The following is a 26,265-nucleotide window of genomic DNA, read 5'->3' on the forward strand; positions in this document are numbered from 1 at the left end:
GCAGCTCAGCAAGAAAAGGACAGGAACACTAGTTGTCAGCGTGCCAGAGTCTTCTGTTACTTTTCAAAGGAATAACATTTGGAGTCTTTGAGGAGCTGATCTACAAGGGTATTGTCCCTTAAACTGAAGTGAGACCAGGTTCCCTTAGATTTAATCCAACAGGATCAGTGATGGGACTTAAAAAAGTTGTTTTAAACCCACCATTCTAGAGAATAAGGGCATCTACATTACAGAGAAAACACGTTACAGAGAAAAGGGCATCTAAGAGGAACAGCTGAATGTGTCGGTACTGTTGGTGGGTGATGGTTGATGCCCACACAGTTGGGGACAGCTGGAGCATGAGGGTGCTTCAGCGTCCGCTCCAAGGCAGAGCCAGCCAGGTTCCTGCAAGGCACCAGCCGCTGGGCTCTACACTAAAGCAAACAGATTTGCACAAAAAAGGCAGTTGCTATTCTTCATTCTGCCAAGCTCTGCCAGACAGCAGTTGAGCAGAAAAGGGCTGTAACATCTTATACCACTTTGGGCATGTGGATATGTTTCTCCTCTAAGAGGATGCCCTTAAATCAGAGCAAGGCATTCCCTGGAGAAGAAGCACGGAAGAGCTGGCTGTTGCGAGCACAGCAGGAGCTTTGAGGGTCATGAAGGTTCAGTCTGATTCCTCCAGCCAAGCCAGTGTCACTTCAGAGCAAGTGGCTTGAGGGCTTTTCTGTGATAATAACCTTTTTCCCTGGTCAAGTGCTGAGGAAAGCATTTATGTCAGTCTGCAGCGGGGTGATGCGCACAGGCACCGGCAACACCCCAGCTGCAGGGGCTCCCCCCAGCCCTGCGCTCCTCACTGTCCTCCCTCTGGCCATCTTACCACCTTGGGCTGCCTTTAAGGATTCCTTAAGATCAGCCCCATGTTTGGCCCAGGGTGACACTCAGGGGTGCCATTTATTTATGCTTGTGGCACTTGCTAAGCATCAGCTTCCCCAGGTTTATTTTTTACTTCATAATCAGAGGATAGGTGAATTTATTTTATCTTTAAAAAAACATAGAGCCAATTTAATATGGGTGAGGATTACGAAGCTGAGTGTGGAAGTCTGTAACTGAAGCCCTATAATCTGGAAGGTAACATGCTGGAGAGCATCCTTGACAGCAGGATTTAGAAAAACTGCCAGCTATTACAAAAGGTAATGACTACAGGAGCTCCTCAAGTGCAGAGCTGAGTGGCGCTGTATATGCAGACAGCCTGTCTTCGACTGTGCCTTATTTTTCCCTTTAGGAGCTCAGCCCTTTAAAAACAACAAGGCAAATATACATGGTCCAGTAATGCGGTCTTATCTTTTAGGTGACACCTGTACAATGGCAGACTACAGCCGGCTCAAAAGCATCCTCCTGGACCTGCAGGCTCATCGGCAGAGCCCGCTGAGCAGCCCCACTGAGGACAGAGTATCCCAGAAGCGCTTCTTAGTTGAAAATATGTTTAAGCACTTGGATATAAACAGTGATGGGCATCTCAGCAGCTCTGAACTGGCTCAGGTGGGTTTATTGTTCAATGAAAATGGAATTATGAAGTGGATTTCATTTTTCATTCAAAGTGTGAATTGAATGTAACGCAGCAGCACTCTAGTGAGAGCAGTCGTTTGTAACTGTCCGGCTGGCAGCAGGTAAAGGAGGAAAATCTACTGCAGCGTGCAAGTGTCTCTGCATCTCTGGGGAGATGGTGTTGTCTCAAACATTTGAAGCTCCTCTACAAACAAAAAACATGGCAGCTTTGCAGCCTTATCCATGCTCCTGAAAATAGATACTAATCCTTGCTGCTAGCCATCATCTTCTGAAGTATTTCCAGCTAGCTGGCTTGGGGAGATTTAATTTGGATTTTTTAGGTGCATGTAAGTTAGGCAGAAATCTCTTGACTCTTCCTCCCTGCCTTCTGGACTGTGGATTAGCATGTAGTAACGTGACAGCAAAGTTGGAATATTTTTTAACAGGTTTATTTTCCCCAAATCCCTAGGCATATGCCGAAATGTTGATTAGCAGAACTTAATGACGACAGAAAAGGTGAGAGCTTGAAAAAAGCTGTTATTTCTAATTACGGGCATGCTGTGCTGTTGGAATTCATCTAATTGGTAAAGTGAACCGAGCACGCAGCCCAGGCACTCGAGCTGATTACTCTGTGTCCTGAACTTGTTCTTTATACGTGCAGACCTGAGAAAGCAGTCCTGTAAATATGAGAAAACGCATTATGCCAGATTTGGGAAGATCTTGTCTTTTCCATTTCATGGTGTCATCCGTGAGAAGAATTAGAAGCAAATGCCTTTTAAGAGCCTTTTGGAAGCCAATACCTGCCTGGGACCTGTTCCAGTTTCCAAAGCTGGCCCTTCAGCCTTTGCTCTGCAGGAGCCTCTCATCTGCGCTCACGCTTCCCAGCGAACATGAAGCGCGTTGCAGTTCCAGCGTGTAAATGCAAGCTGTGAGCAAGCAGGAGGACAGACGCAAGCATGCTCCTCCCCGAGCTCGCTCCTGTGTAGGACAGTTCGTGTTGAATTTTAATCCTCAGGCTGTTGACATGCATGATGCACGATCCTTTCTGCACAATGCAAAGTGTCAGCGTAAATTCCCTAAGATCTCAGAGCTATGAATATATACAATACTTCATCTAAATGCGTTGATTTTTTTATAAAGGCATGGTAGGTATAAGAAAACACTTTTATCTGCATTCAAAGCCAGCTTTTGCATAGTGACATCTAAGTGTCTGTTCTACTCTCCAATTTTTTTTTCCCCCCTTTTTACATGAAACTTATTCCGTCAGGATATTAAAACTCAACTTGCATGGAAATAAAGGTTTGGCAGCCTGCAAGCCATTACCTTTAGGAAGAAACAATGACCTGCATTTTAAAAGAGCAAGATTCAGTGCTTTAAGGCCTGCCACAAAGTTACTATGGGCTTTGTTTTCAGATGTGCTTGGAGCCTAGGTATCTCTCACAAGAGCAGGCATAGACCTTGGCTACTATTATTTTAATTCTTCTCACTGTTACCAAAATCGGTAAACATGCTTGCACCTCTGGAGCCCCCTTCGATTTGATGGACCGGAATAAGTTAAGCCCTCTCACCCAAACGTCCTCCACAAAGGCTTGCCACCAGCATTGCTGAGTTGACAGCATGATCACCTCTCAAAAGACAAAATAATGCTGGTTAATGCAGAATATAGGTAACCATGAATACTTTTAATCCTGAGCCGAGTGGCACTGATCTTGGGTCCTTTGGTGGGAGCGTGGCTGAAGTCCTGACCGGGCTGAGGACATGTCTGCAGGGCAACTCTGGGGCTCTCGGAGCAGCAATATATACAGTTTACATATAGCATGTCAATTCTTTATTTTACTTTTTAGCTCTAAAAACAAGATGATTTTCCTGTGCTCTTACATGACCGGTTTATTCACCAGTTTTCAAGGGACTTTTTTTAGGTAACGAGCAATTTTTAGTTTTCTGTGTTATAATCTTAACAGAACTTTTCTTGCCTTATTAGGTAGATTTTTGATTGATTTGTGTTGGCTTTTTAATTTGAAGCTCTCTGCAACTTTAAAATTCCTCCAAAGATGAGAATTTCATTGCTCATGGGTAGAGGCAGCTGAAATGTATGTGGTGCAGTGGGATCTCCTTCTCTCCGGCTGCTGGATGAGCTGCTGCTGTGCATTTTCTTTGTTTTATTTAAAAGAAAAATAGTCTCTCGAGCACTATAACCTTGTCTACAAGGAAAAACTCGAGGCAGGTAATGTGCACTGCTGCAGAAAAAAGTCATTTTTAAGACCTGAAGGGGGATCTTTAAGAGGCTCATTGCAGAGGGATTCACCCCAAAGGAGAAACTGGAAGCAGAGAGGACAGTCCTGCGTCGGGGCAGCACCTAGCACTGGGAGATGGCGAGGATCTTTGCCCACTTGTTTCTTCTCCCCGACAGAATTCCTTTGAGCAAAAAAGTGGCAGCAGATGGTCTGTCCCCCTCTATTTAGAGCTGCTTTGCCTCCTGGCAGACCCTATTGAATAGTTTCTGTCCGGACCCAGCAGTATGAAATGCCCATGAAGTTTTGCAGCCATGGGTAGCAGGGCTATTAACAACAGTGGTAATTGGAAGGTTATTTCCATTTAAAACTTTAATGTATTTTAAAGTCAGATTCATAAATCTACTGAATTTGTTGCAGCTGAAGTGTTTTGTGTTGGTTTTTTTTTCCCTGACATTAAATCAAAAGGACTAGTAAAAACTTGTCAGTCTTATGAAAAGTTAATCAATTTTCAATACAAAGGTAGACAAAGGGAAATTTCCATCTTTAGAAGATTGATCTTTGAAGTTATGGTTGATCTCACTTTTATTGAACATTTTTACTTGCTAGGTGAAGGGTCATTTTTTTAGCATTATTAGTTTAAATTGCTTCAATATAATAGGCCAAGACTAGAATAGTAAATAAAAGAGTCCCTGGACTACAGCAAAAAGCCTTCCTGCTCGAAAGATGCAACATTTCAGCAATTTTCTTCATGTTCTACAATAAATTCAGAGAACCCAACATTTTCATTGTGCTTAGGTCTGATTTTGCCTATTTGCTAACTTGGATGTACGACTTCTAAAGCTTTCTTCATTTTTAATGTAGAATGTGTGAAATGTTTAGAATACATAAGAAACAAACTATCAGGGGCTGGAAAAACACATTACTGTTGAATACACCATCCACTCTTGCCCACTCTAGTTCTAAAAGCAAGGAATACAATTTTGTCCTTACCTAGAGAGGAAAAACAAACTTTCCTTTTTCCCTGTTGCATATTTATTTTTCCAAACATTTGTAAACTGAAAGTGCATTTCTGTGCTGCTGCTGAAGGAAGAGGCTCCTCGCTCTCACCAGTCCATGGCCCTTGAAGTGCTGCAGGAATGCGAGTATCAGTTGTATCTTGATGCAAAGCAAATATGTTAACGATAGAGATTATATATATAGATATATTTCCCCAAAGGTCATTTAATGGAAAATCTGCTGGGTGAGCCAGGACAGTAGTCTGTAGCTTTACATTATACGTAAGATTACCCGTTCTCTTTGCTACAGCTAATGAAGGAGGAGGACCTGGAAGATGATTTATTGGATTGTACACTAGAAGACCTTCTCCGATTTGATGATTACAACAATGACGGCCTCTTAACCCTGCAGGAGCTCTATACGGCCTTCCGTGAGTGCCAATGCTTTTGTCTGTCCTGGGTGTTGAAAGCATGCAAATATCTGTCATGGCAATGTCATCTTCCCAGACATGGTCAGCAAACAGTCTCTTTCTGTATTTAATGCCATGAAAATACTATGGAAGGCTTGTTTCTAAAGGTTACTATGTTCCAAAGAACAAGCATGAAGTAGGAGGTTGGTAAAAGTGTGGGGGGCTTATTGTTTTCTTGTGTATTTTGTTGTGCTTGTCGATGGCAATGGAGAGATGTTGGTGAACTGGCCAGGTCTGTAGACCTGAGTATGTGGTTTCTGAGTAACCCCGAGGGTTGAAACCTGTCTAAATGTCTGGTGGTAATGAGTTAGTTTGCTGTGGGGAAGATGTTTTACTGAATATTCTGCTTGGAAATGATGTTTTCCGCATTTTGTTTCCGTGTTAGTAAGTGGATTATGGTGTTCAATCTCAATACATAGCACCATTTGCAAGGATCCCTAGATCACTGAGCTACTTAAACAGTGTGAAAAAAATAGTACTTGTGTTATCCCAATTATTTTCATAACTTTACATTCATGCTTTAAGTTAAGCATTCATGAAGTCCTTCCCTGGAAAAGGCCCACATTGTCTCACTCACCCGGATGGTAGAAAGTTTTACTGATGCCTGTCCCTTTGGGATACTAAAAAAGACAGACAGAAAATGTGGGGGTTTATTCAATAATCAGGATATGTGAGCTACAGAGTACTTGTATGTGGTTAATACTCTTTAAACAGAAGCAGGATTCAATCATTGAACTGTTGAGTGCAGGCAAAAGGCCGATAAGAAGCCAGTTACGTCTTAAGATGGATTCTCAAATCTTTGCAAAAGGCATTTTATAGACAAAGTAATTTCAGTAGCTCTTGATTTCATTTTCTAAACCAGGGCACCCTGCTCCAGTGCCTGCTTGGTGGGAAAAGCTTGGTGTGCACAAAAGTCACCATGTGCTTTGCACCAGCACATTCCTTGTTGATGCTCTTTGGCAAGCTATGATGCCAATGCAGAACCTCTATTTTTGCCAAATATCCTGTTTTCTAAAGAGAGTGGTTTCTGTTTTCTTGACTTCCAGCTTTTCATTAAAAGAAACAACTTTGGATAATAATGTTTAAAGTGCTTTAAAATTAGCCCCAGTCGTCACCTTGGACCTGTTTGAACCGCATATGCATTTAATTCAACACAGCACACTCAAACCAGCAGATATACAGTAAAACATAAAACCTCATACATTAAGAAGGCCATAAAGTGAATTAACCCAGCTATAAAGGCTTGACACGCAGTTATTTGGGAGCATATTTGGATCAATGGGTTCTCAAAGTCACAGCAGCTCGAAGCTAAATTCCAAGAGTCATTTGTATGAGTTTTTGGTTCAGTGAATTTTAAGTAGGCAATGAAAATAAGACAAGTACAAAATATTACCCAATGAATAGAGATAGTAATCGATAAACTGCAAAAATATTGTAACAAAACCCAAGGCGTAACAATGAGTATCTATCAAAAGGATTTTGTATATGAGGAGAATTGTTCTTGTGAAGCTGAAAATCAGACTGACTTCTCCATTTTCAATTTTCCCAGAATCTCTGCTTTTATCAAGAGTGGTTAATGGCTCATCAGCTTTTAATTTAAAAACAAAGTTCGCTGCTTGCAACTTTTGAAATTTTGGGGACTCTGTAAGTGAGTTGTAGTGCTTGGTGAAAGTATAACTTTTTCCCTTACTTTATTACATGGTGTAGGAAAAAATCTCAAAAATACTTCAAACACTTGTCTTAAGTGCATGCTTTGGTTTGCAGTCCTTAAGTGTTTGAAATTTCTGCTTTGTTGTGAGCCAGAATTTGGCTGGCAATGGTAGTGTAAATGTACAACATCCTGCCCATTTTTTGTATTTTTGGCCCATATGGGTGATTCTTTTGTTGCTTGAAATTCACCCAAGCCACTCATTTTTGCATGCTGGCAGCAGGCTGTGGGGATGGCTGCTCAGCAAGCTGAGGAACATAATTACCAGAATTCAGTGACATCAGAAAGTCTCTATCTAATTTATCCTTTCAAAAACTCCATTACATCTGTTTTGGCGCACCGTGCTCTGGTATAGTGTTGCAGTGTTGGAAAGGTTTGAAGATGACCTTGATAATGTGAAGAGCTTTCCAATTTGTCCTTCTTGTGCTGCTTTAGAAGTTGCATTTAATTTTAAAGAGTCTCACAGCCTTTCTGTAAGTTACAGAGCCACAAAGTGGTCTCTTTCTCCCACTCTGTGTGTGTCTCTTGCTTTCTCTTGACCCGTCGTCTCTCTCCAAGACCCACAGAGATTCAAAGGGCGTTTTTGATCCTCATCCATGTTGATCAGCTGTAAATGAATGAAAAGCGCATGGATGAGAAAAATCCAATCTCATACCTTTTCTGAAATGTGGTTTCACCTTTACAAGCACTACATCTAATATGTGCTATTTTTAATAATAATTTCTATTCATGCTCGTCATTTGCATACACATCTTAATGCACAGGTTTGGATTATGGACAGAAATGGCAGCCCTACTACTAACCCTGTCAACTTTCTTCTGATTTTCTGAAAGTTCTTTTGTTCCTGAATCCCGAGAATACAACTTTTAGGAGTTTGCTTGCGTGTATGAGGATGACTAGAAATATCCGTTAACACAGGATTAAAGCATTGCTTTTCAAATCGCCTTAATTATACATAAGTGATATATGAGACAGATGAAATGGTCTCCTGGCAGCTCTGGCAAGAACAACTTGTAGGTGTCTTCTAATTTCTCATTAATAAATTTTATTAGATAAGCAGGCCTAGGACCATAATTAGGGGAAAAAAAAAATTAATATGATGATCTCAAGATTTTCACATTCCAAAAACAGAGTACTAGCAAGTATATTTGTCTGTTGTCTTTTCTTTATATTGTCACAAAGATCCAATAAATGAGTAATAAACGAAAGGCTTAGTTGTCACAAGGCCTAAAGCAGAGCACGCATCTAATGAATCAGCATGGACATAGTCTGGTGAATTGCAAGCACATCACCTAGCCGAGTCATGCTTTAAATATGCTCAGATGAGTGAATTTTGGATATAACTTCTGGAACCGTATCTGACTGGAGGTCATTAGAATTAGGCATGTCACTTTTGGCATTCCTGTTGTCTACCCTAATGGGAAAGTAGCAGGTTGGCAGATGTGAAAGCCTAGCTGAAGAAAAAGAAATCAGTGTAATCTTCTAGATCTATATCATCATCAATGTGGACAGGTCAATTTGTAATACAAATACGTCGAAGAGAGGGAAAACATGCATTCCATCAAAATGGCTTTATCTTGTCAACATTGTTTAGCTAATAAGAAGTTATTAACCCTTTGATAAAATCCCCTTAAATTCTAGCTCATTGCCAATTAAAGCAGTCTCCTAACCAACATTGGCTTCTCACAGCTTGCCTTTGTGTTTCATTACATTTTTGAAAGCACAGAAAAGGCCTTTTGCAAGCACCTTTGCTACCCCCCAGCAGCTCTTCCCAGTAGGGCACGCTGGGTTTAGAAAGCTTTTTCACTGAGCTTGCATAAAAGACCAGGAGTATTTCACTAGGTCAGGTTAGAAATTATACCCCGAGATAATTTCCCCATCTTGAGGCCATCATGGTTTACTGAGGTCGCCTTGCGTGCCTTGTGCTTCCCAGTGCGGGCCTTGAAGGCTGCTGTGTCACACGGTTTCTAGTGGCTCTGCAGTGACATTTTGAGATCCTTGATGTCATATCTCGACCAAGAAAGCCCACAAAGGCAATTTGAAAGAAAAATAATGAATTTTTATTTTTCAGTCCAGTCGTTGTTTCCCAAGTGTCTATGCATATACGTTACATGTAGATAGAAAATTGCTGTTTCTCTAAGATGAGAGATATGTTATTGTCTATGGATGCGTTATTACCTAAAGAACACAAATATTGTTTAGAAGGAGCATATTTCATGCAGGAATGAATGCAGAAGAGGCTACAGGATCAATGTGCTCTGCTCTTAAACTTTCTCTTACAATGCTGTTATAGTCTTTAAAAGGAGTTTGCTTTCTTCCCTGATTCTGTTTTGGTTCAGATTTTCCTTTTTTACCTGTCCTTAAAATTTATTGAAAAAGCACAATGGAGAAATACGAAACTGGGATATATGTGCTTTCAGCAGGAGGTCAGGGAAATGCTGGATAACAGCCAGGGAGGGCGGATGGTACCAGCCCACGGCGTGGACTCGCATCCTGGGGCTTTCCCAGCACTGCAGCTGGGGACTGGGCAACTGGAGAGAAGGATGGATTTGAATGAACTGGGTGAAAAAATGTATTGGGAGCCTGGGCTGGGCATGAGTGTTGGATAAATCGCTGTCAATGCAGAGAAGCAGCAGTGAATGGCGTTGGACTGGCTCCAGATTTACCGGAGTGATCCTGAAATCTCCAGTAGCTTTATTCCTCGCCAGGGAATGCAACCGCGTGGTGTAGAGGAGTGAACCATCCATCCCTGACCCCTCCAGGCATCCTCCAGAGGCTCCTTAGAAGTGTGGAGTATATATTGATTTTTGAGGTGTGCATATTTCTGATTCGCTGGAAACTACTTCAGGGCAGAGCTTTGTAATTACTCTAAAAGCATGGAGACTGATGCTTGCCTGGGAAAAGCTAAGCTCTACCTTGCAGAAGAGGGAACAAAACCTAAAAAGAGGCTGTTGGGTCAAGCGGGAGAGGGAGTTGTCGAGTGAGGAAGGAAGCTTTCAGAAATTTATCTATTCTTGATAGACATCTCACCTTAAGGAAGGTGATAAATAAATTCTGTGTGAGGAAAATGAATACCCATATTTGGAAAAATACGTCCATAATATATGTACTCCACGTACACCTAGCGAGCCAGCTGTTCCAGCAGAAATTGCATCTGTAAATTCCATGTTCAGATGAAGTGTTTACTCACATCTTTACAAAGCTGTTCTCCTCGATGGCATGGCACGTAGGGTTGGGTATTTGTTACTGTTACCTTCCAGCTAGATTGGTCAAGCCCAGTTAATTATATTGGACAACTATATTGTGAGATAAAATGTTTTGCTTGAGGTGTTCTCTTAAGCAGTGTTGTAGCAACAGTTATCTACAGGATCAAATCATAGTCCTAAAATATTGACAATTTGTGCACCGTGCTCTGCCTCTTCAGCTGTAATCTCCCTGGTATGTGATTTTTCTTTCATGTTGCTGCAGATATTGGTACAAACTTGGAAATAATTCATTAGCTTACCAACATTGATTTGCTTCTCCTGTGAGCTATGTGATATCTAAACTTCAAACACGTCTTAGCAAGCAGGGGAGCGTCGGCCTCTGCTTTTGGATTGAGGCGGTGTTAGAGGTGATGTGAACTACTCAAGAAAGAAATGAGGTTTCCTTCAGTTGGCCAAAGCAGCCCATTCCTGCTTGCCTCGAGGAATGATGTGCAGCTATGTTACTGAGGATAAAGGCAACTTAGCGGGCGTTTTCTGGAATGACTATTTTAATCGTGCAATCTTATAGCAAAAACAAAACTAAAAGTTGAAAATCAAGCAAAAAAGCAGAAATTTAAAACTATTTACCTTGATTTCTGCAGCAGGCGCAGACTGGCTGAGCAGGGATGACAAGAAAAAACAAACAAGCACCCAAGTCACTGCAACAGCGTCTAGTAACCAGTGTTTCGGCAGCCGAGCCAAGATCCTACAGCGGGTTTTTGGGCTTTATTAGGACTGAGCTGGCAGTTGTAGGTAGACACAGCAGCTTAGCAAAGTGGAGATAGAGAATACAGTGCTCAGGGTGTCTCCGTGCATTGGCTGATGCCTGTGCTGCAGCACAGGGCTGAGCACCAGGCACACGCTCGAGGTCAGAGGTGCCTTTGATCAGCTCTCGGGATCTCCCTGCTCAATATGTTTAGACTTTTTAGATCATCTTCAGAAGCACCTAGCTCCTTGCCTTGCTCATAAATGGAGTGTAAAATGCCTAGCTTGAGCACTAGGAATGATCCTGTTGCACCTGGAAAAATAGTTTTTGACTGATAGGATGCCTCAGCTGGGGATATCAAAGTGAGTTTGTCCTTACTCCATTTTAGTTGGCAGGTAATTTTTGAACGTGGAAAATTTTCTTGCTTTGATTTTGCTTTTTTTTCTCCCTTGCTATCAAAGAAATATATTCTGCAAAGAGGTGATTTCTTTTTCTCTTTCTTTCAAAGCTCTTCTCGTTGTGAAAATCCTCAGTTCTGAGCTTCAAGTCTAAAATGTATCACTGGTCTCCAGCAAAGTGCCCTGCATTGTTTGCAGTTCCACAAAACAGCTGTCAGAGTCATGTTTTGTTGTGTATTCTCAATTGTTTTGCTGCTTTTTGAACAAAGTAAAAGGTATTTTCTCAAAGGAAAAAAAACAAAACAGAATTAATTTGTAGCAAGAAAGATAAATTTAGTCTAAGCAAAAATGCTTCAAAAGCTAAAATATGGTTCCAGAGAAAAAACTAAGAATGCTCAGATCAAGAAAAAATACATTGCGTGTGGATGTATGCTTACCAGTGGAAAGAGGGACATGGTTTGCCTTAGGCCAAAAATGGGAATGTTTCCACATTGAGACCAGACATTAATTCATCTAACCAGGTTTGCTGTTCAGTTTTGTACTCTGCTTAGTTTATATACTTTGGCATTATGATTTGAATTAAAAGTCTCCTGAAATAAAATTTTGGCAGAATTAATGGCAAATGTAGACATGGTTAAAATGATTGTGATTCCATGATTTTTGGTCAAGAATTGCTGTCCAGATTTTTTCAGGAAAAGGCAGGGAGAGTATCTGACACTGGTTTTGCTGTTTCTTTCTCATGTATTGGTTGCATGCCGGAACCAGTACACTTGAGTGTGAATTACCAAACTCTAGTATTTTTTCAAATATCTCTCATTTCAAAAGATAACCATCTGCAAAATGTCAACGGGCTTAATATGTAATGACTGAATAAGAGAAACGAACTAATTGCAAGTTGTTATTGGAAATCTATTGTCTACAAATTGCAAAGAAAACTTACCTTAATACATAGTACTAGTGATTTTAAAATGCTTTTCAGGGTGCATTGATTTGTTAATCTTGGTTTTAAATGCAGGAATTTGCAATGTGGAGTAGTGCTTCAGAGGTGATGTAGTACAAACCATATCAAATGTCTACACACGCTTTTGCCAGAGTAGAATATTTAAATATTTATAAGTACTTATGAGTGACTCACTGGCGCATAAAACCAGGCAAATACCATTTCTCAAAAAATTATTTGATCCGTACCGGCAATGTTCACTGAAGCAATTTCACATCCACAAATAATAGTATTTTCAGTTGCTTGCAGATGCAAAATTACGTCAGTGAACAGTAAATACAAATATTGGTGAGATCATAAAATGGCTGATGGTCCTAGACATACATGTGCACCTTCAGATCATGTAGGTGGGGATCTGTCGTAATTTAAACCCAGCCAGCAACTTGGCACCACGCAGCTGCTTGCTCATTTCCCCTCCCACCCTAGTGGGATGGGGGAGAGAATTGCGGGGGAAAAAAAAAACAAACAAATTCGTGGGTTGAAATAAGAACAGTTTAACAGAACAGAAGGGAAGAAAATAATAATGATGATGATGATAATAAAATGACGATACTAATAATGAAAGAATTGGTATATACAAAACAAGTGATGCACAATGCAATTGCTCACCACTCGCCGACCGATGCCCAGTTAGTTCCCGAGCAGCGATCCCCCCCAGGCCAACTCCCCCCAGTTTATATACTGGCATGACGTCCCATGGTACGGAATACCCCTTTGGCCAGTTTGGGTCAGCTGTCCTGGCTGTGTCCCCTCCCAACTCCTTGTGCCCCTCCAGCCTTCTCGCTGGCTGGGCATGACAAGCTGAAAAATCCTTGACTTGGTCTAAACACTGCTGAGCAACAACTGAAAACATCAGCGTGTTATCAACGTTCTTCTCATACCGAACCCAAAACACAACACTATACCAGCTACTAGAAAGAAAATTAACTCTATCCCAGCCAAAACCAGGACAGGATCTAAAAAGTACAATTTGCATTTTCACTGAGCTGGGAATGAAGAATTGCAGGCTTTCCTATGTTTCCTTTGTTCTGGTCTTGCAAAACCAGAGGCCGTTTCTGAAAATCGGACCCAAACTTTCTGCTTTGCATTTCCTTTTATTTTTCAGTCAAAGTCCGTCTTTCTGAGGAATTTGTGAAGCAAATGCAGCATAGTCATGAAGTAAAAACATCTTTTCACTAAAAATGGGGAAAATCATACTTAAAATGCGTAAGATTTTGCATGAAATCAAAGGCGTGATATGGTAGCATCCTGGGCAGGCTTTCCTAGACCTTGTTCTATTATGTACAGACTGGAACATCTTAGCTTCTGTTTTCCTCTTGTTTCTTGTTTTCTCTACCTGTTTTTCCTAATGGGTAATTGTTAGAGCTGTATTTTTCTTTTGAAATCTGCCTTCATCTGAGGAAAGCTGCTGCAGATGTTCTCTCTTTGCCCTTTCAGGCATTTCATGGATGCTTTGAATTGCTTCTCCATCTACGTGCTCCTCATCATTTCTTCAACCACTTGAGCAGATTTATAGCTTTTAAGGCCAAAAATGTTCCTTAATATATCAGAAGAAGTTTATCTAATATCTGTCTCAGATGTGTCTGCTGTAGCTGCCACTCCTGATTCATGTTGTATTTGTCTTGTGTAGCTTGTGGGGTGCCTTTTAGGTTCAGTACCACCGACATTGGTGCAGAGGGTAAAACCTTCTGTATTACCCTTCCCCTCCCATATTACCCTTCCTCACCATCCAGGCAGGGATCACGCTGGTCTTTGGCCGCTGTTGTGTTTTTCTCACTTACAAACCGTTTTCCCTGCTAAAGGTGAAGGCAGGATTAGTTACCTCATCTGGTTTTCATTTTATGGTTCTGCCCTGCATTCATCATTCCTGGACATGTGGTCAATGTGTTATATATAACTGTAAACATGGTTCTATTAAAATACTTTATTGTGCATGGATGCAGGTTACTAGCCAACCCAAAAAGCTCAGCACATCAGTCCTGCCTTCCACTCCATCACTCTCTGGTGTCCGTAGTGTCAGCTGGGATTTCTGTGTTTGTTCCAGATCTCGATGGAGATGTTGAACAGATTTGGGCTTTGGATGACTCTTCGTGCGGTGCCACTAGAAACAGCCCTGCTTGAGTGGTCCCCTCTGAGAAATGCTTTTAGAGATCTGTCCGTCAGCCAGTTCTTAGTTCATTTAGCACGTACTTTATTGATACTGTATAGCACTACAGAGCTGCAGTGCTAATTTTTTAATCAAAATGCCAGAGCAGCCATCAGAAAATTACCAAGTACAGTACATATCCCCAGTGCAATGATACGATTTATGTAGAGCCACAGCTGAGATGTTTTTATTTCATGTTCTTCACAGGAGAAAATCTCCTTGACAAATGCAGGATGTCCAGATAGAAACTGAAAAAAATAGCAGTGGGAAATTGAATAAGCTGAACTCAAAGGTTGGTTCTGCTTTAATACTTCCAAAAAGAATAAAAAAAGGTGCTAGCCTATAGAGAAAAGTGAAAAGCTTTGGAGATGCTTCAGTGCATCAGGATTTGAGGTGAAACTCAGCTGTTGCCAATGTCTGTCTTCAGCACCATCATAAAAAGCTCATTCTCAAGTTTCTTGATGATCAAAACTTCAGAAAGAACATCAAGAGCCATCAGCAGAAATAAATAACTCGGAGCTCAGGCCTGCCATGCTTCCAAAGCACTTCTTCTGCCGTCAGGTTTTCCCTCTGCAGTATATAAAATACATCTGCAGAAATTTTGTTTGTCTTTCTGCAAACCAGTAAGTACAGGTCCCACTGAACTCATGCTTTAAGCCACAGTTAGATCCTATAACTTTCACCAGAGTCCAGGCACTGACATCCCAGCAGTATTATTAGAAACTTGCTGCTTAAAGAAGGAATTTGTGACCATGATTTACCAAAAAGAAGAAAAGAAATATGCTAAGTATATGAGGCTTTTTTCTTTTTATTTGTCATTCTGTTCATCATGCAAACCTGAATAACGTGTTAGAAAAGGTCATGCGTACCCTCCTGGACACTGGAACACTTGGAGCAGTGTCCTGCTCTGTGGCCAGCTGAAACCCAGCACCGGTTTGCAGCACTGTGCATCACAGCCCCCAAAACTGCTGGAGCGGTGATGGAGTGCAGAGAGGGACAGAGAAGGGAGTGGGAATGACAGTAATTTCAAAGCAAAGCACCAAAAATGGAGCAGGGTGAAAAGAGAGGATAAAAATATCCTCACCCTGTGATTTCATAAGGTATACACACCTTTTAAATATGAAATTAAATGGGAGAATCAAGAGCTTGAAAGACCAGGGTAACATTCAAAATACATTTTCAGGCTGTATTTCGACATGAACTGTGTTTCACAGGGTTTTCCCACAGCCTGATTTAGTGTAGTTTCAGTGCAGGGCTCTGGTCTGATGGAGCTGCTGCTGAAATTGCCTTCTGATTTTGAAGTTTTTCCTGAAAGACGCTGCCCAGACTGACTTTCCCTGTGGTTTTATTCTCCTGTCTGGTTCTGTGACCTCATTCTCCATGTCATTCATGCTTCATTTTAATCGCAGAGAGAATTCAGCTTTCCCCAGTGTTCGGTGCTACCACGAAGTGGAGTTGTCCATCACACCCCCTTTGCTGAAACCATACCTGCAGCCAGGATTGCTGTCCTGCTGTTCACACGTGGAAGCAAAAAAAAAAAAGTTTAGTTTGACCCTGGTCTGTGAAAACACAAAAGCCATTGCCAGCACGACACTCTATCGGCCAAGTTCAGGCAGTGGCACTGCACTGTTTGTTTTTACAGCAAAGGCGCTATATGCATATTTTTAATATACATTCTCACAGCTATTATTTGATAGCTCTTACAGTTAGACTCATAAAAATTTTGCTGCACAAATGTCTCCCTTTTATATTCTGCTCACCTCCAAAAGGCTATTGATCTAAGGAACCCATTGCTGGTGGGGGAATCATTTCTGCCATGAAAATTCAGGAGCTGTGTACGGAGCCCTTGGCAATCCGATGAGAGGAAATGCAGCGCTATTACAGCTGGTCCAGGCTTAATATTGCTCTGGGTGTCTAACCTATCTCCATTAGCACAGCCCTCTTGAATGCCCTTAATAAAATTGGGAGCTGGAGGAAAAGCATTTGCTAATGCTTGTATGGTGAAGCTGGAGAATGAGATGCTGTGTCGCCTGCTACTCAGCATTTTTCCAAAGACCTGGTGGGTTACGTGCCGGGCAGAGCGTTCCTCTAAAGGATGACTACTCATTTGGGGGTACAAGTCCATGTGTAAAGTTATAATTTCCTGTAGTTTACAGCAATGAAGTTAAAAATGAACCATCCAGCAGGGCCTGATTGGCAGGACAGGGATCTCATTTCTTTATTATTCTTAGGAATGCTAATGTGTTTTTCTTTAATATGCTAGTCCTGCAGCAAAAGACTGTGGTAGCCTGTTGAGGGTGCCTTGGCTGGGGTGGGAGGCATGGACCTTCGCGTCCTGCACGGCTTCCTGCAGCAGAGCAACCCAGATTCATGAACGGACCAAACCAGATGGAACCAAGACTCCTTTTTCTACCCCAAAAACTCAAACAAGAGCATGGCAGTCCTGACATCTGTAGCTGATGTGCAAGCATCACTTAGATAGGGTTTATATTCCTGTAAGACCTGGAGGCAAAGTTGTTTCAGAAGTAGTGATAACATCTGGTTGCATTTGGTCATTACTGATATCAGAGGCTGTTGCCTTCAGTCTTTTCTCTTCAGGGGACTGCAGTTTATTGTAGCAACAAAAAGAGCTCTGTGCCATATTCTCCTGCAGTAAACAGCATAAAAGTCTACACTGCCTGTCTTTAATTCATGTAACACTGTGGTAGCCACCAAAATCACCTCCAGGCCCTAAGGCAAGCCCATATGGTAATTTACAGGCTTAAGAAGGTATAAAATGGACACGTTCTGACTGTTTTAGAGAGCATATCTCCACTTACTTTAACACTCTTATTGGGGGGTTTTCACCATTAGTATATATTCAGTGCAATATAAACCACGAAAAATACATGTGTCTCTCCCGGGTAGACTGGTTTGGAGTCTGCTGTGAGGTGTAATGCATCCTCTAGCAGGGCTGATAAGAGTTTTGCTTTTAATGCAATTTACTAACCAATCATCTGCTAAAATATGAGATGTAATATGAGTCTAAATTTGTTGCAGAATTGCTATTATCCCCCTTATTTTGTATTAAGATGTGTTTTTATGAACCCATTCACCACTCCAAGTCAGGCAAGATACATTCATGGAAAGATTCCAATATGTTAATTGGTATTTATTGAATACTTCAGTGTAATGTGATGAACAGGCACTGTGGGTTGTAACTAATACATCGACATCCAACAACTGTAGCGGAATGGAAGATGAAAGCAATTTATAATGGACATAGCATGCATTCATCTTGCAGTGCTACGTGGACACCCACCAAGTCAAATAGCTCTCAAAGAGAATGGAAATGCATTTTCTTTGCCAGACAGGAGTTTTGTGGCAACAGCGAAACACCGACACGGCAGAAATACAAACCTGTGGGTGCTGGGGGGGCTGCTAACGCGCTGACTCCTCCAGAGAGCAGCATGTCCCTCCCGCGTTATCGGGCTCCCGTGAAGGAGAGAGATGCTTGAGACACAAAAGAACAAACTCGGCTGCTGCCATCCAGGTGAGTGCCACTGGTGTCGTCTCCTGCTCTCCCCTTCACCATTTCCCTTACCCTGCACCATCGCTGACTTGAATTTGGTGAAAGCAAGTGCGTCGACGGGAGGGACTCGGCTCAGAAAATAGTTTTCTCCTTTCTTAAATAGAGTGAGAGTAACCCACTTACTCCTTTGATGCATTAGCACAGGTGGCCTCTTGAACGTAATGCATTAAACAAATTATATGAACTGCAAATAATATGGTTTGTATTCTAGTGCATAAACAGGGCTTCAGCAAATAAATAAACCAATGGCAAAAAGCCGCTTTTCAGATTTCACTTTCCAAGCCCTGCAGTGAGGCACTAATACAATTATGTCAAAAGTGTGTTGAGCAGATAGAAGTAATGAACTGTTGGATTCCTTTTCTTAAAGAGCTCTTTAACAGAGGACGTTGGGGAATAAAAGATTTTCCCTGCAATAGGCATCATGTGTCCAACAGCTTTAAAAATAAAAAAAAAAGAGTGGCAGGTTAGCTTCATTCTTCTGGCTCCTGGGAGAGAAGACCAGCAGCTCCGAGCGATCATTGATCAGCTTTCCTTTTGTTAAACATTAGGCAAGGGAAGACTTGGCAGGTGTAATTTCCTTTAAGGAGAAAGCAAGAGGGAAGGGAAAAGGAAATCTGGGGGACTTGGGACCGCATCATGCTGAGCCATCACCTTAATTCTCCCATGTGGCAACCCTTTAAGTTGTAGATCTTCCATCAGGCTTTGCAAGCATTCTTCTGCCCATGAAACAAAAAGTACTTCAATAAGTGTTAATTGATCCACTAATTTCCTATAATAAAAGAAACTCTGAAGAAACTAACAGGGCCAGTGGCAAAGCAATTTCATTGTGTCTCTTGTCAGTGCACTGGGTAATTTACTCTGAGGATTGGATACAAGTTGCTCATAGAAGAGGTTGAACTATCTGATGAAGCAGTTACACTGCTTGTGGGGATGTTTGGTTTCCTATAGTTATTATTGCTGCTGTTGTTGTTATTAGTTTTTGTGGACAATGCCCCATAGGAGCTGGATTGAGAGGCTCAGCTAATTTCAAATTCCAACTTCAAAAGTTGTCAGGTGAAAACCATTTTAAGTCGCTTGAAATAACAGATTTGTTTCAGTGTGGTGGAGATGACTGGTGCTGGGCTCTGCAAGTAGCCGAATAAATGTTAGAGGTGCTGTAACAGCTGTATCGAGATAGTAGAAGTGGTATCTGAGCCTCGCTGTTTCTCTTACAATTATCTTGTGAAGAATTACCTAATAATCAGTCAAACTAAGCAAGATGATTTTGCTGTGCTGAAGTGTTATTTAATTAGCTGTCTGGGTTGTTTTGCTGTCGGGAGCCCGGGTGAGCCCCAGATTACGCGAGGGCTGTGCTGCTGCACCCAGCTGACATGCCCAGAGCTCAGTCTCCAGCAAACCCAGCAGAGGCTGACTTTGAAGTATGTTATTTCTTGTGAATCTGCTATCTCTTGTATCAAGTTTGTATATGAAATGCAAATTCTGCATACTCTGATGATCTTTGCCTCTTCCAAGTTTAAGCTGGTATGACCTCTGGCTATCTTAATTGCCCTTGCGTCCGCCTGTAACTTTAATCATTTTTAAAAAGCTTTTTACTTTACTTTAAGTAGAATTGCTCATGTGTCACAACACACCTATCTATAAATATTTGTGGTCTCAGGTGCTGAGAAACCTCCTTTCGATCCATTTCTTCTGCCCACTCCATAAAGTCGCCAAGACATCTCTCATCGGGGCAGCCTGCCTTATAAATAAATAAATAAACCAGTGACAGCCCTGGAGAGAAAACAGCATGAGGAGTAACAGAAACTGCTAATCTATTTCTTTTTTTTTTTTTTTTTTTTTTTTATCCCTCCCTGCCTCCAGCAGGCTAATAAAGTACAATAACAAGGAGCCCACATGCCATTTCATCGCATACGGCTGCTCAGCCGCTGCCCCTCCAGTTTGCAGCGGCCCCGCTCGCTGGTGCGGGAAGGTGCCTGCCCGCGGCTGCCTGCGCAGGCAGCTGTGACCTACCCCTCCACCCCAACACTTTGCTTGGCTGGCTGTCTCTTCTTAATTAGCTTGGGTTTTGGTTTTTTTTTTTTCATACCTGCCTCTTTTTACTCTGGCAGAAATAAAGGGAAAGGTTTTCGAACGAAGGCGCAAGAGGAATGTGAACAATTCCCATTTTGGCAAATTAAGGGATTTCTAAGCTTGCTCCTTGCATAACTCTTGAAAAATTCGACTGTCGGTGTCTAAGAGATGTTTTGAAGACTTCTTTTCATGCTTAGAAGTTATTGTGTGTCAATAGCAGGTGGGTCTCAGCTGTCAGGGGCTACAGCGTCTCCAATTCACAGACACTGAAAATCTGGGAAGTTCAAGGGTAATTTATGTCTCTTATCTCACAGATCTCTTTCAAACCAGGGTAAGAAAGAAACAATTTCTTCACCATTTAAACTCTTCTGAACCATATCTGTTGCAGGACTTGCCATGTCCTCCTCCTCCGCTGGTCGTGGGCAGTCTCCAATGTCCCTGTCTTCTCCAGAGCAGAAAGAAATGCGTTGGTACTATACATGAAACACGTTGGAAGTTTACTCATTCCTGTGCTACAGACTTCTTGGACATGTCCACATCAGCATTAGTTCCTTATGCTATAGCAGATGGAGATGTAGAAATAATGGTGTGACTCTGTCAGAGTGAATTAGGTTTCACAAGCTCTGCCGGTTTCTAAAAAGGGATGCTGATGGAAGCATCCATACTCCGATGAATGGACAACATGATAATGCTTCAGGAGTTTCTTTTCTCTCAATTTGTTGGGCAGGAAATCAAGAACTACACCCAGATTTCACATGACGTGATTTGCTTGTAACTGCTCATCACATTGGTAGTGTGTCCAGTGCTGGCTGGAGGCTGGTGGTAGCCACGTGGAAATGCCCCTGCCAAGTAACGGGGTCTTGCTTATCAGAGTATTCGTTTGCGTGAGCTGTAGCTGTGGGAGTGGTGTTTCCTGGCAGAGTATGTGTCCTCTACAAGGCGAAGGAGAGAATCATCCATATATTAGAAAAAGTATTCACGATTTGGTATGCTTGAACAATGTTACAATGTCAACATCACAATCTCGTCAGATCACAGGGTTTTAGTTCAATCAAACTGACAGGAAATTTCCTTGGATTTTAGCCATCATCTGAAGAAATTGGTTAGAGTCTGAGTTTGTAGAGCAAACACATCAAAATGAGTTTGAAGAACTGCTAGAAATAGCAAGACCTACATGGGTAACTTTCTTGCAATTTCTTTCTATTATTAAGATTTAATTTCTAAAATTATGTGCGAATTATGACGGGGGATCTTTTATTACACTACCCAAGAAATTCGTTGGTCTTCATCTTTTTGTGAACACTTTTTCCAAATTTTGTTTTACTACATGCAGCAAAGGGACTGATGACCTCTCTGTCATAGCTACTTGTACAAGGTTTGCACTTCAAGGGAGTCTAACGCTTACCTAAAGTTGTGAGTAGTCGAAGTCTCCGTTAAGTGGGATTCAGGCTTCCCCCTGTGCTTCTCTCTCTGTCGCAGGACGGCAGAGCAGGCGCTGGCCGAGGGGAAGGGTTTGGGAGCCACGTCAGTCTTACTGAAGCTGTCAGTTTTCGGAAAAGTGTTTGTCATGTAGGGTTTTTTAATAGTGTTCAACTTTTTGCTTTTTCCACCCTCTGGAGGTGCACTTTTCTATATACTTTCTGTCTTTTAAGACCCTTTTCCTGCAGCCAGGACCAAATGGATGGCTGTTAGGACCCCTCTCGTTAGAGTTGCAGCCGGGCCAGTGCCTGAAGATCCCAAAAGCTTTGTGCTGACCACGGCAGTGCTTCCCTGCCTCGCTCGGGGAGCTCCTTGTGTGATGGGTCCTCAGTGCCGGCCGTGGCCCTTACAAGCACAAATCCCATTACAATGACGTGACATGCTGCTCGCTGCTGCAAAGGGTTTTCATGCTGAACATCACTTCCCCCCCCCCCCTTAGAAAAAGCCCAACTGCCTTCTAGTTGAAATGGAAACTTTTGAAGAAAACTTTACCTTTACTTCATTTTCAACGTGCCTCAGAGTGACTTTTCCCCAGAACATGACCTTGCCATCGCCGCTCGCTCATCACCACCTGATGCGCTGCTTGTGTCAGCCAGGGGTCCAGGGGAATCGCTGCCACCAGCCACTATTTATCTTTCTCTGAAGTGTAACAAGCGCAGTCTGAGACAGCCACCCTTGTGTATCGCGCACAAGGACTGGAGTAACTTTAAAGCCAAGACGACTGTAATGTTCAGGAGTGATTTACAAAGCGGGTAAAGAATCATGCTCTGGATTTTTAAAAGCGATGCGTTTGCTGTAGGTGGTTTCTCTCAAAGCCCCCCTTTCGCCAGAAAGAAACTATAGGACAGAGGTGCCAGATTTTCCTATGATTTAAATGCCATTATTTCATTGCAGTGTATAAACATCACCTAATTGTGATCAGAAAAGTTAGAGGACCCTTGGACCATGAAAGTTTTTCCAAGAGAAGATACTGTTTCATTCTCATAGAAAAGAATAAACCGTTCAGCGTGTATTGGGTATGCAGCAGCTCTGATGCTGTTGGGGGGACAGATGAAGTTTATTACCATCTTCCTGAGCGTGCGGGATGATAAGGAGTGTTTAGTCCCGGACGGTGGACACCAAGAGTTAGGGCACGTCTCTCCGATTAGGAAAGTTGAGGGGGACGGGGGGGCTGCTGCCTGCGGCGATCACCTGCAGGAATGGGCAGGGGGAGCCAGCAGGACAGGGATGGGAGCGGTGAGAGGATGGCCACGTGGAGGAAGGCAGAGAGGCAGATCCCGGTTTCCACAACTGACCAGGGCTATGTTGGACCAGAGCTATACCGCACCGGTGAGACCTGCTCTGGGCACTGCTGGCAGCAGCCACTAAAGTGTTAACTGGTTCCCCCCCACCAGCTGTTGCAGGGTAATATTTGTGGCTATCTGGGAACAGCTGTATTAGCCTCTTCTGCAGCTAAATCTACTGTAACAGTGGCAGGAGAAGATGAAGAAAGGATTCTTGAAAAAAACCTCTGAGGCTGAATTGAGTAACTCTGCCCTCCAGAATATGGGACTGTCCAGCCTGACTATCTCCCAGAAAAATAACATCTCTTGTAGAAAACAGTAAGAAAGGGAATGCAGTAGCATCTGTGCTCCAAGGCTATGTCCTTAAATCAGTGAACCTGAATTTATAGAAGTGAACCACCTGTCAGTTCCCTTGTAGGGGATTTTTAAAAAAGCAGCAGTGTTCCTTTACATCACTAGCCTTGTCAGGGCAGTACAAACAATGGGTCTTTTTCCATCATAATACCTGGCTAGAAACAGCAAATAAGAACATATGAAAAGATTTTTTTTCTGAGCAAGCTCTCCTGCAGGAGGACAGGGAGGAACCCTCGCCTCAAACTTGCCGGGCTGTCTGGAAAGGTTCAGTCTGGGGTCTGATGGCAGTATTTCAATATTGATTGTTTTCATGCATTTGACAGGTATCTATTTGCTTCATCTCCCCTTCCCACCTCCCCCACAACTGTTGGGCCTATCTACTAGTTTGATGAGAGGCAAAAGTTTTAAATACGCCAAAACAACCTGCTTCAGTTCCAGTGCTGATGGAGATGCTCCTTCGTAAGCATAAGCAGATGCTCAGGTGTTTGTTGTTAAGTTTCCTTCTTACTGTCTGAATTTGTAATAACAGTAACAGCAGAATGACTTTGCTATGAGCCATGTTTTACTTTCCCTGGCAGGACATGCTAGTTAATCATGGGATAGCTGCTGCTCATCTGTTCTTATTTCATGAAAGATTTTCAAAAATAACGGTTCAAGCAATTCACCCAACCCGGTTTAAGCACGTCTCACCACAACTCCATTTCAAGCCATTCGTCTCTGCTTTGCTATCATTGAGCATTCAGATTCAAAGAGGTTAAATCCGTGTACGGGAAGGTAGGAAGCAGCTTGATTGATCTGCCTTTAAGCTGTCTGTTCACTTACAGAAGCCAATAGCCTAAGCAGCTTCCTTGCTGGCTGAAAACAGAAAAAATTCCATTTCATTCTTTTGCTCTCCTTACTTCCAGACATCGTCATATAAAATAATTAATCCTGATGCAGCTCACGCGGCAGTTTGCAGCTCTTGTTGGTATTGCTCTGTTGCTCCAAGCAGAAGTAACTTGCATGGTTGCTTAACAAATTGACTGCTTAGAATTGGTTAGAGTACTCATTTTTCTTTTAGACTATTCTTTTCTTGGAGGGATGAAAAGCTTTCAGTAGGCTGCTTTTTATTGCATCTATGGGCAAGTAGAAATACGTTAAGAGAGGACATAGAGTTTATCTTTACTTCATTTGCATAAAAATACAATTCAAATTATTTTCTTTTTCCAGTGCTGTTTTCCATATTTTTCTCTCCTCAAAGATAGCAGTAGAAAAATGAAAACAGAGTTATGTTAAATTGGTGCATGTCATAACGTGGCAAGATCTTTCACACCATGGGATCCTGGGGGCAAGAACTGTGCCCTGGTATGTTCATATGGAGTACAGAATACTTGGACTTGGGAAAAACACTTGACTTTGGGTATTGTTGTATTAAGATAAACTATATATTGCAATCAGATGCTATCTGGTGTTCTTGGAAGTCGACAGAAATTTTTGAGTCATCTAAATTTGTTCACTGCTTGTGCTGTGTGACAATACATTCACAACTTCTGCATCATCTCATGCAGAAAAGAAAGACAAAGAAAAAACTGAAAGTTGGAGATCTGGTTCCCTGAACCTTTCAGATAGATTTAGTCTGACTGCCATAACTAGTTGAAATTACTGTAATACAGTTCTTATTTCATTGGGTTTTTTTGGTTAATATGAAACTTGAATAATCGAGTACGGGTATTCCGGCAGCTTGAAGTCAAGCTATTTCCCCTCCTAAAACCAGTCATTTTGAGCGATTTCAGGTAAAACACCTCTCTGGTTTTCTGTTTTCAGGTATCCATTTTGCACATGCTTACCTTTTCTAAAGATCGGGTGTCTGTCCATGTTTTGGTAAAGAATGCATACAGTGGGTGTGTAGACTGTCTGAAGCACTGTCTAACATCAAAATCAAAGAATGTTTTCATTATTCTTTCTTAATTACAGTACTTCTAGGAATTCCAGCAACAGTAGACTTTAAGGAATTAGTATTTCCTCAATCTTTTGTTGCCCTTTGCCCATTATCCCTTCAAAAAACATAGCAGCTTTCCCACCTAGGTTTTGTGGCCCTTACTCATTACGTAAAGTATATATTTTACCAAAAATAAGATAAACACTTACTGGTTGTGTTTGGGCATCTGAGCTAAGGGGATGGTGAAAACCTGCAGGGTGTGTTGACATGTCCTGAGGCTGAGATGGGATTTCTTTTGCCAGATCCTCCATCACACATCCTAGATGAACCGCTCTGCTCTGATGGCAGATAACAAGTGGCCTAGGGGCTTGTGCAGCTTTGTTTGTGGATTTTTATACTTTTAATAAATTTTTGCTGTTGCTTCAGTCAGAGGATTGCGTCACTTAGGGATTGCTTCTGCCTGCCTGGAAACCAGAGAGAATAAATACATACAACTGTTTTGAACAGGCATACAGTGAAAATATAATTAGGCATGCCATTGTTAGCATTTCATATTTATTTATTTAGGGTGTATCATCTCTTTTGAAAGCCTCAGTTCTTTACGGCTTCATTAAATACTACTGTCTCCTCCCAGCTCCCTCCCATCTCTATTTAGATAGATTGGACAGATCTTGTTAGCTTTCTCCCGGGGATGATGGGGACCAAAAAGTCATTTAAACATATTTGGCAGGCCATACATCTTAATGCTATCCAGTAATAATTCAACAGAAAAAGAAGTCCTGTGACTGCAGGCTAAATGAAATGAAATTAGGGCGCTCTGCTCCCTGTGGGCCAGAATCCCCTTGTCTCACTTGATGTAAATGAGATGGGCATTTAAGCTGTGTAATCAAGATGGAGAAATGATGTTCAGGTTTCTTCACTGGAGAGCCGTGGTCTGAATGCCCTTAGGCGGGCAAAAATGCAAAAAGTATCGCAGAGGTATCTGATGGTACGGTAGCTGATGTGCAAACCCGCTGGAAGATGCCAGCCATACCTGGAAGACTTTGAGTCTGCTTTTCTGGCAATAAACAGGAGGAGAGAAACCAAGAGCAAACAGGGATGACAGGCGAGGGTGTTTCCATACTAGGAGAAATCAATCGTGTTGTTCATCACCGCTGTTGC

The 26,265-nt window shown here is 42.0% G+C and overlaps 1 protein-coding gene across 2 annotated transcripts in view; it reads left to right on the plus strand.

The window, feature by feature from the left end:
* FSTL4 (follistatin like 4) overlaps nt 1-26,265 on the plus strand; it is a 240,710-nt gene that overhangs the window by 128,227 nt on the left and 86,218 nt on the right. For both annotated transcript variants that reach the window (XM_029998047.2, XM_029998045.2), the window contains exons 5-6: nt 1,331-1,521; nt 5,067-5,187. In XM_029998047.2, the coding sequence (XP_029853907.1) occupies nt 1,331-1,521; nt 5,067-5,187 (312 nt within the window). The remainder of the gene's footprint in view (nt 1-1,330; nt 1,522-5,066; nt 5,188-26,265) is intronic.

Source organism: Aquila chrysaetos, chromosome 22 (assembly GCF_900496995.4).
Source record: "Aquila chrysaetos chrysaetos chromosome 22, bAquChr1.4, whole genome shotgun sequence".
In the NCBI taxonomy this organism is placed as follows: Eukaryota; Metazoa; Chordata; class Aves; order Accipitriformes; family Accipitridae; genus Aquila; species Aquila chrysaetos.